General features: G+C 40.0%; 1 protein-coding gene across 1 annotated transcript; it reads left to right on the top strand.

The window, feature by feature from the left end:
• The first annotated feature begins 3470 nt into the window (after positions 1-3470).
• On the top strand, positions 3471-7391 carry bbip1 (BBSome interacting protein 1). The gene is made up of 3 exons (XM_088341224.1): positions 3471-3576; positions 5791-5842; positions 7127-7391. Exons 1-3 carry the CDS (start codon positions 3472-3474, stop codon positions 7282-7284), a joined length of 315 nt encoding a protein of 104 aa, XP_088197350.1. The 5' UTR covers position 3471; the 3' UTR covers positions 7285-7391.
• Positions 7392-10147: the final 2756 nt, after the last annotated feature.

Below are 10147 nucleotides of genomic sequence, written 5' to 3'. Positions count from 1 at the left end.
AGAAAAACCTATAAAAATACTATTAAAGAAATACTACAAAAATCCTACCAAAGTAACACTACAAAGTTTCTACTACAGTCATACTACAAAATCCCTAATACAGAAATACTACAAAAATACAACTACAGAAATCCTACAAAAATCCTACTACATTAAAACTACAAACATACAACTAGAGTAGTACTACAAAAACCTAAAAAAAATAATACTATGGAAATATTACAAAAAACATACGACTAAAATACAACTACAGTAAGACTACAAAAACTTATAAAAATAATACTGTGGAAATACTCAGAAAAATCCTACCACATAAATACTACTAAAGCACAACTACAGAAATACTACAAAAACCCGTTAGAATCAAACTACAAACACACAACTCGAGTAGTACTACAAAAATCTAAAAAAATACTACTATGGATATATTACATAAAACATACGACTAAAATGCAACTACAGTAATACTACAAAAACCTATAAAAATAATACTATGGAAATGCTAAGAATAATCCTACTACAGTAATACTACAAAATTCCTAATACAGAAATACTACTAAAATACAACTAGAGTAATACTACTAAAACCTATAAAAATAATACTATGGAAATACTACAAAAATCCTACCACAGGAATACTACAAAACTTCTACTACAGGAAAACTACAAAATCATTAATACAGAAATCCTACAAAAATCCTACTACAATTAAACTAAAAAAGTACAACTAGAGTAGTACTACAAAAACCTAAAAAATACTATGGAAGTATTACAAAAAACATACAACTAAAATACAACTAGAGTAAGACTACAAAAACCTATAAAAATAATACTATGGAAATACTAAGAAAAATCCTACTACATAAATACTAGTGAACCACAACTCCAGAAATACTCCAAAAATCCTACTACAGTAATACTACAAAAATCCTACTACAAAAATACTACTAAAATACAACTAGAGTAATACTACAAAAACCTACAAAAATCCTACTACATAAATACCACTATAATACAACTACAGTAATACTACATAAATAATATCAAATTTCTACTAAAGAAATACTACTATGCGGGCAGCTGTAGCTCAGGAGATAAGCAGGTAGGCGCCTTGTATGGTAGTCGCCGCTATCGGTATGGGTGTGTGTGTGTGTGAATGGGTAAAAATAATAATAAAAATGAGCAAAACCGTGTGCAGTCTATTTTTTTGATTTTTTATTATTTTTGGCATTAAAATGTAAACAATGAGTTATGAAATACCCAATGAGCAGATCATTCGTGGGAAAAATAATATGCTGCCATCTACTGGTATGAATGAATGTTACACACTTACCCTGCTGATCACAGGAAGAGAGCTAAACTGTCAAGACCGGAGCGGAGACAGGACCCACTTGCGTTGCGTTTCTCACAAGTTTTATTGGGAGAAAGAGAAAGGGTTGCGCCCACCATCCGGTGATCGCTGGACGCGGGAAGCAGGTCGCTCCGATACTCGGATCCTGCTCCGAACGCGAGCGATGGCGGTGTCGGGGACGGAAAAACGGGTCAGTCGCCGGGACAGGAGAGCAAAAAGCGTGGTCGTAAGCGAGTCGTAAGCCAGAATTGGAGAGAAGACGTGGTCGGGGAGAAAAAGAGGTCGAAAGCCGGGACGGGAGAGGAGACCTGGTCAAGATCAAAATTCGGGTCGGGAACAGACGGGAGCAAAGTATCCCTGTAGTATTATTTAATTTTGTAATATTCTTGCAGTCAGATTTTTTGTAGTATTTTTATAATATTTCAGTACTTTCATTTTGTAGCATTTCATAAAAACGACGTAAAACAAACAATACGTATGTACAAAACTTGATGACGTACAGATAAAAATACATTCATATTTAATTTCCGTGGTTCTATTTTTGCACAATATTGATATTTTTCGTTTGAGGTTTTTCTGACCACCCGGAGCGTCGCGTCTAATCTCATAACCAATGCGCACTATGCCGTCATCAAGGACAATCAAGACAATTCTAATCTATTCTCCATTCTATTCCAAATCAATGATAAACAAAAGTTATCCCTATTAGTTGTGTGTCAAATGAATAGAAACTTTTTACTCGATGTCTTGATCAGGGGTGTCAAACAGGCGGCCCGCGGGCCGGATCAGGCCCGCTGAGGGATTGAAATCCGGCCCGCGAGACAACACTCAGAGAAGCGCAAGAGAAAAACGAGCCGCAGGTTGAAATTGATCATTGATGTTTCCAAAGCCAGGGGCCTCTCACCAACGCTGTACTGTACTTGTGTTTTTTTTTTCTCTCTCTGTCTCTCTCTCTCTCTCTCGATTTTTTCTCTCTCTCTTTCTCTATCTTGATTTTCGCTTTCTTTTTCTCTCTTGCTTGCTGATCGCTTTCTCTCTCGCTCTCACTTTTCTCTCTCTGTCTCTCTCTCTCTCTCTCTCTCTCTTTTGCCTGCTTTTCGCTTTCTCTCTCTCTCTCTCTCTCTCTTGCTTTCTCTCTCGCCATCGCTTTTCCCTCTCTCTCTTTGCTTTCTCTCTCTCTCTCTCTTTTGCCTGCTTTTTGCTTTCTCTCTCTCTCTCTCTTTTGCCTGCTTTTTGCTTTCTCTCTCTCTCTCTCTCTCTCTCTCTCTCTCTTGCTTTCTCTCTCGCCATCGCTTTTCCCTCTCTCTCTTGCTCTCGCTCTTTGCTTTCTCTCTCTCTCTCTCTCTCTCTCTTGCTTTCTCTCTCGCCATCGCTTTTCCCTCTCTCTCTTTCTCTCTCTTTTGCTCTCGCTCTTTGCTTTCTCTCTCTCTCTTTCTCTCTCTCTCTCTTGCGCTCTCTCTCTCTCTCTCTCTCGATTTCCTCTCTCTCTCTTTCTTTATCTTGATTTTCGCTTTCTCTTTCTCTCTCTTGTTTGCTGATCGCTTTCTCTTTCGCTCTCACTTCTCTCTCTCTCTCTTTCTTTTGCTCTCGCTCTTTGCTTTCTGTCTCTCACTCTCTCTCTCTCTCTCGCTTTTCACTTTCTCTCTCTTTCTCTCTCTCTCTCGCTTTTCACTCTCTTTCTCTATCTTAATTTTTGCTTTCTTTCTCTCTCTCTCTTGCTTTTCACTCTCTCTCTCTCTCTCTCTCTCTCTCACGCTTTCTCTCTCTCTCTCTCTCACGCTTTCTCTCTTTCGCCTGCTTTTGGCTTTCTCTCTCTCTCTTGCTTTCTCTCTCGACATAGCTCCCCCCCCTCTCTCTCTTGCTCTCGCTCTTTATTTTCTCTCTCTCTCTTGCTTGCTTTTCACTTTCTCTCTCTCTCTCTCTCTTTTGCTCTCGCTTTCCTCTCTTGCTCGCTTTTTGTTCTCTCTCGCTTTTCCCTCCTCTCTTTTTCTCTCATCTATTAGTCCGGCCCCCGAGTAAATGTTTGTTCTACCGCGTGGCCCCCGAATTAAAACGAGTTTGACACCCCTGGCCTTGATGATAAATGGGTTTGTTTATGTTGTTCAAACTCTCGACGTTAGATGTCGCTAAAGAGTCTTTTTAGGGTTAAAATTGAAGGCGAAGAAGGAAAAGGACGTCACTGTACAGAAACGTTGTCTTGGCAACTGCAATCTTGCCAGTCAAAGGTGAGTAGTATTTCAAAATATATACATATTTTTACATTATTTGGCATTAATCGATGAAAAGATTTCAAACTATTTAATTGGCGAAAATTAGACGAAAGTGTCAGCGCGTTTTTTAAATCCCGAGTGTTCGTGTTACACGATTAAAGTCAGTTAGCTTTAGAATGCTAACTAGCGTCTGATCAGATCGCTAAAGACCGTGACGTTGTTTGCCTTTGTTAAAAAGCATTTTAGTAAACAAGTGTCGCGCTAAATTATAAATATTTATAGAATAAATACATCGTATGAGATAAAAAAGCAAAATGTTACCAGTCTGTCTTCCTCTTCTGTTTTATATTTTATTACAAATAAATGTATTACTTCTGCGCCTCTCCATCATTAGGCGCAGAAGATTAAAGGAATGAAAAATTAAATCTGATTATTTCGAAATGTGGCAGAGTAACATTCTTTTTTTAACTATCTAAATATATTAAAAATACTTCTACATAAATACTACAAAAATACCACGACAAGAGAAATATCCCAACTGAAATACCACTACAACAAATCTACGATGGAAGTACGACAAAAACACTACAAAAATTAAACTACAGTAATAATGTGCTACCAAAACACTACAAACACAATTTTTGCAATGGAAATACTCCAAATACATTCGTAAAAATACTACAAGAAATGTAACTTCATTAATGCTGTACTACAGAAATACTGCACTGATACAACAAGAATTCTACAATAGAAATACAACAAAATACAACGGAAATACTAGAAAAATACTTAAAAAAATACTACAAAAAATCTATAATCAAAATTCTACAAAAACACTTTAAAAATACTACCGTCATCTTACAAAAACACTCAAATGATAAAACTACTGTGATACGACTAAAATACTACAAAAATAATATAGTAAACAACAACAAAATCAACTTTCGAAATTCAACAAAAATCCCACAGAAATACTAAGAAAATATTGTTATGGAAATACTACAACAATATCCCCCAAAAACCACACCAACACCACAAAAACTACAGAACTTCAAGAAAAATCCGATTCCAGAAATATACGACGATAGTGATACTTCAAAACTAAATCTCAAATGAAGCGCTTAAAACGGGGACCTTATTATTTTTCTTTCATTGTGATTGTTTCCAAACCAAATTGTTTTCAAAAGAAATAACATTTAAATGTCTACATGCATGTATCAATCCTTCTCAAGGTTTCTTCCTTTTCCTCATGCTGTTTTTGGAGTTTTCCCTTGCCCTCATATAGGTTTTAGATCAGGGGATGGTGTCATAATTGTCCGTGGTTTGCCGTGGTCTGTGCAGCCCTTTGAGACTCTTTGTGATTAAGGGCCCAAAAAATGAACAGGACCTGACTTGAGTTTTCCTTGCCCTCATGTAGGTTTTAGATCAAGGGACGGTGAGATAATAGTCTTTGGTTTGCAATAGTCTGTGGTCTGTGCAGCCCTTTGAGCCTCCTTGTGATTAAGGGCCAAACAAATAAACATGACTTGACTATTCTTGAGGTTTTTGAGTTTTTCCTTGCCTTCATGTAGGTTTTAGATCAGGGGATGGTGTCATAATTGTCCGTGGTTTGCCGTGGTCTGTGCAGCCCTTTGAGACTCTTTGTGATTAGGGGCCAAACAAATAAACAGGACTTGACTCGTATAGGTCTCTGGGATGGGTCCCTGCGTGGCCTCTGAATAGTGCCCCTGCCCGGAGTAGAACATGGTCATGATCAAGTAATAGAGGGCCCCCGAAATCTCATTTTTCTCAGGGGCCCATCAGGGCGCGGGTCGGCCCCGCTATCTATTCACAAAATAAATGAACGCACCTTGCAAGAAATACAATTTCCTGATGGTGCCGTTCTATGGTTTCTAATGATATCGAATAACGCGTGAAAAATCGAATGTTGGCAGCACGGCGGCGCAGTTCTGAGTTCATGAGATCGAACCTTCCTTTGCGGAGTTTGCATGTTCTCCCCGTGCTTGCGGGGCTTTCCTCCCACATTCCAAAAACATGCATGTCAGGTTCATTGGCCGTTCCAAATTGTCCCTAGGTGGGAATGAGCGAGTGAGTAGTCCGTCTCTGTGTCCCCTGCCCACTGCCCGAAGACAGCTGGGCTGGGCTCCAACACCCCCGCGACCCTACTGAGGATAAGCGGTGCAGATCATGGATGAATGGAAATCTAATGTTTTCTTTCTCCCTCGCTAGGTCACAATGCCAGAGGTGAAGTCGGCGTTGCGGGAAGTGTTACCCAAGCAAGGTGGGTTTCTTGTTTCTTGTGCCCGTGCCATCATTAATATCTACGAAAAAATGGGATTGATACACTCGCAACATAGGCCAGTCTAAAAGCAAGACCTCGAAAATCTTTGATGATTTCTCTTAGTTGGTTATTTGTGAGCTGATCGACCTAAATGAGGCAAATATCAAATTTGGGCTTTAAAATGATAGATAGATAGATAGATAGATAGATAGATACTTTGTTCATCCCCGAAGGGAAATTCACATTTCCAGCAGCATCCCTGAGCTGAGAACAATCGAGAACAATCGAAAATAACACGGGAGCTGATACCGTCTTCAAAGCTTTCTGACACATTCTTTTGAAAAGGTGGCCATTGGAAGGATGGCCTTCCGTTCACATTATTTTCTGAACAAAAAGCGGAGAAAATCACCTGCAAGGTTGACTTTGCTTTTTTTGCTGTGATGTCATTCAAATGTTTTTACACTTACAAAGAGGTGGGTGTCATTTAATGTAGGCATTTCTACACCTAGAAAGAGAATTAGACTGGACTGAACGACATTTTTAGCAAACCATTATTGAAATACACATTAAATAACTCTTTTGAATGAATGGATAAAACTGTATTTCGAACATTAAAATAAAAACAGGACCAAAACAATGACTCAACAACAAAAATAATGTTAACATAACATGTTCGAAAAGGAGTAGTTAAAGCAGATGCTTATTTTTATGAGAATGTTTTTTTATTTTATTTAAATTTGAACAGGTGAATCGTCGGACATTGTTTGATCTCGTCTTGTAAATGGTTCCAAAGTTTGACTCCGCACACAGACACACACATACTTTTCCTGGTGGTTCTCACCTTTGGGATTAGGAATTTACGTAAATTATAATTTCCCTCTTTCCGAATGAATCATTTATGGATGTTTTCTGCCACTATGTTTTTGTTGACCTTAAATAGCAGTTGCGCAGTGAAAAATTGACTGAATCATCCAATTTTAATCATTTAGACCGCAGGACTAAAATAGGAGTATGATCTCAATATCCTACCCTGTGTATGGTTCTAATTGCACGTTTGGGAGGATTTTATTTTCTAAAATCAGAAATCTTGAACTTAAATCCCTGTTTTTGTTACTTTCCCTATTTATGCGGAATTTCATCTTTCAAATGATGGAGAAATTTCATGATTTCCTTAGTTTTTTGGGGCGAATGACCGACCTGTTGCCAAAAAGAAAAGGTTGCGCCCCATTCCGGCAGCACGTGTCCCAATTTTCTTCTCTGTTTGTGGATTTTGGGCGGTCGCAGGACAGCTCTCCATGGAAGACGTGCCCAGCATGGTCCTGTGCAAACCCAAACTGCTTCCCCTCAAGTCGGTCACCCTGGAGAAGCTGGAGAAGATGCAGACGGAGGCCCAGGAGGCCGTCCGCCGACAAGAACTTGCCACGAAGGAGCAACCGCAGTAGAGATCCCGTCCTGAGACCGGCTCACCTGCGATTTTGAGCTAGCCCTCTTATTTTGATAATATTCAAGTAGCGAAATATTTGTGGTCAATAAATGAGTTTAACAAACACTTTATCGATCTATTCAGTGAAAGTTGATTCTTTTCGAAAGTGGTCTTGTCCTTTTGGAGCACCAAATACGTTTTTAGATCCTTATATCCTAAAAACGCATGAAAAACCTTTGTTAGTTCTATCAAAAGGTTGCCTAAACACAACTTGATATGCATTCTTTTTTCGTTTTTGACGGTTGAAGATACTTTAATGAATACCTGCGCACACTCGCAGATTTATGGAGTTTTCTTTTACTAATCATCTACAGAAAGAACTCAAAACCGAACGAAAATAAGAATGAGAATATAAAACAAATATAGATAAAACTCGATAGACGTGGGGGCCACCAGAGGGTTCTGGGTCAGGTTGGGCCACAAAAGAAATTCCGATAGAAATATTCCATCCATCCATTATCTGCAGTGCTTATCCTCAATAGGGTCGCGGGGGTGCTGGAGCCCATCCCAGCTGTCTTCGGGCAGTGGGCAGGGGACACAGGGACAGACAACTCACTAGGGACAATTTGGAACGGCCAATCAACCTGACATGAGTGTTTTTGGAATGATTGAGAAAACCAGTGTGCCCGGAGGAAACCCACACAAGCACGGGGAGAACATGCAAACTCCACACAGGAGGTTTGATCTCATGACCTCAGAACCGTGCTGCCCCTAGAAACATTGCATTATTCTTAAATATAGTTTGAAAATTCCTTACACTCACTTTATAATAAATGGATCCATAATCCACTAGGGTTGCACTTAAAGGGAGAGAGTGTACTATTCAGTGCCTCCTAGTGGTAAAAAAATTGAATTCATTGAAAAAAAAAAAGTATTGAATTACCCCTTCTTATGTCCTCATTTCAAAGGATATATTTCTACTTTTCATACAGTTTGTATGCACATGTGAATAAAAACATTTCAATTTTGGTACATTTGGGACCAATATTAGGAAAATCATTCAATTTTAACTTAAATAATCTAATGTAGGGAACTTTTTTCTGGGTTTTTGACAACAGGAGGGTTAAATAAATACATGAAATATCATTTGAATGTGGATTTCTTTTTCAAATACTCAGAGGTCAGGAAATGTCTATTTTTTGACATACAATGAGCCTCACGTACTGGTAACAGTCCTAATGGACCTCAACGGGTGGCCAAAAAAAACAAAGATTCTGGGCAAGGCCAGGCAAAAAATGAGAAGAAAAATGGTGGGGGGGTTTTTGGGGGTCAATTTGAGTTTGCGAAGTTTGTATTCTTCGTTCTTGGCTGCCTAACATAATACATCAACATTTTGTGGACAAATAATACATACTGTCCTATTAACTTTCATATTAAGGCGAGGGCCTCGACCTATAACCCTTGGGGGAGCATCTGTCCCCTGGGCCTCAAGTTGGAGACCCCTGATTTAGATTATTAAGCCAACGTGGTTTTTCTATGTTATTGTCATTAGATAGATTTCCTCCTTAACGTCACACCAATACCTGGCACCATGGTTCTGGTTGGATGAAGGTGACGGCCTGGTCTCGATGTCTTCGGAAACAGAGCAGAGAAGAATCCCAAAGGCTGGAGACCCGGCCAAGAAGAAGACCCCAGGATGCAGTCTGTTGAAGCCGTCATTGGCTGTGGGTGACTGGAGGCTTCTTTAAGGGTGCTGGCTGTGTCCCACCGGTTTGGTCGCTGGCCAAGCGAGATTTCTCTGGTTGCTTGTTAAGCTGGCTCCAGAACTCTTGATGTCTTGTCCGCTCGCTGGCTTCTTTCAAACTGAATTGCGAGGTAGCAGGCGTCCTGGCTCACGGTTCTGGCCTCCCACCCCTCTGTTCCTTTGTTTCACACATGCATGCCAGATAACCAATCTCCCTCCCTGGTGTTTTCTGATAACTTAGTTACTGTGAATAATTGAATTAAAGCTTAGTATTCAGTTCACATATTCTGACCTTGTCTTATCATTTTCTTTGACATTGCAAAACAGATTTCTGACCAAACGTTGACATGTTTAACCCATTACAAGATGAGACCTTGAAAGGGGAACAAAATAAAGACCTGTCATTTAATTCTGAGTGTTTCAAATCCGATTTGATGGATTTCATCCATAAACAAATATCAAATAAAATTTGTCGAGATGATTCTTGCATGTTTATTTATTACTTGTTTATCAATGCTGCTATTCCATCCATCCATCCATCCATGATCTGCACCGCTTATCCTCAGTAGGGTCGCGGGGGTGCTGGAGCCCATCCCAGCTGTCTTCGGGCAGTGGGCAGGGGACACCCTGAACTGCTTGCCAGCCAATCGCAGGGCACACAGGGACAGACAATTCACTCGCTCATTCCCACCTTGGGACAATTTGGACCGGCCAATCAACCTGACATGCATGTTTTTGGAATGCGGAGGAAACCGGAGTGCCCGGAGGAAACTCACGCATGCAGGGGGAGAACATGCAAACTCCACACAGGAGGTTCGATCTCATGACCTCAGAACCACTGCTCCGCCGTGCTACCCTGCTGCTATTCCCCCCCAAAAAAAACAATCTCCATTTTTGTTTCATTTACATTTTTTGCGCAATTGGAATAAAATGAAAACATGGAGATAGAGTTTGCGAACATTGCCTACAGTGCAGGTATCTAACACGCGCTCCGCAGGCTGGATGAGGCCTGTGAGAAAGTGAAATAAACGAGCCGCAGTTTGAAATATGTCCACTAGATGTTGCCAGAGTCAGGCATCACTCCCAAAGCAACTGAAGCGGTATTTTTTTCCTCGCTCTCTATTTCTCTCTCTCTCCC

Source organism: Urocampus carinirostris, chromosome 8 (genome assembly GCF_059441175.1).
Source record: "Urocampus carinirostris isolate Australia breed hairy pipefish chromosome 8, RoL_Ucar_1.0, whole genome shotgun sequence".
Classification (NCBI taxonomy): Eukaryota; Metazoa; Chordata; class Actinopteri; order Syngnathiformes; family Syngnathidae; genus Urocampus; species Urocampus carinirostris.
Note: the sequence above shows the minus strand (reverse complement) of the source record. Positions and strands in the feature narration are given on the sequence as shown.

What these genes read in the sequence shown, in the direction of transcription:
- bbip1 (XM_088341224.1), top strand. Translation starts at nt 3,472, where the DNA reads ATGTCGCTAAAGAGTCTTTTTAGGGTTAAAATTGAAGGCGAAGAAGGA. An exon ending in TGCAATCTTGCCAGTCAAAG is followed by an intron (nt 3,577 to 5,790) that starts GTGAGTAGTATT and finishes CTCCCTCGCTAG; the next exon opens with GTCACAATGCCAGAGGTGAA. An exon ending in GGAAGTGTTACCCAAGCAAG is followed by an intron (nt 5,843 to 7,126) that starts GTGGGTTTCTTG and finishes GGGCGGTCGCAG; the next exon opens with GACAGCTCTCCATGGAAGAC.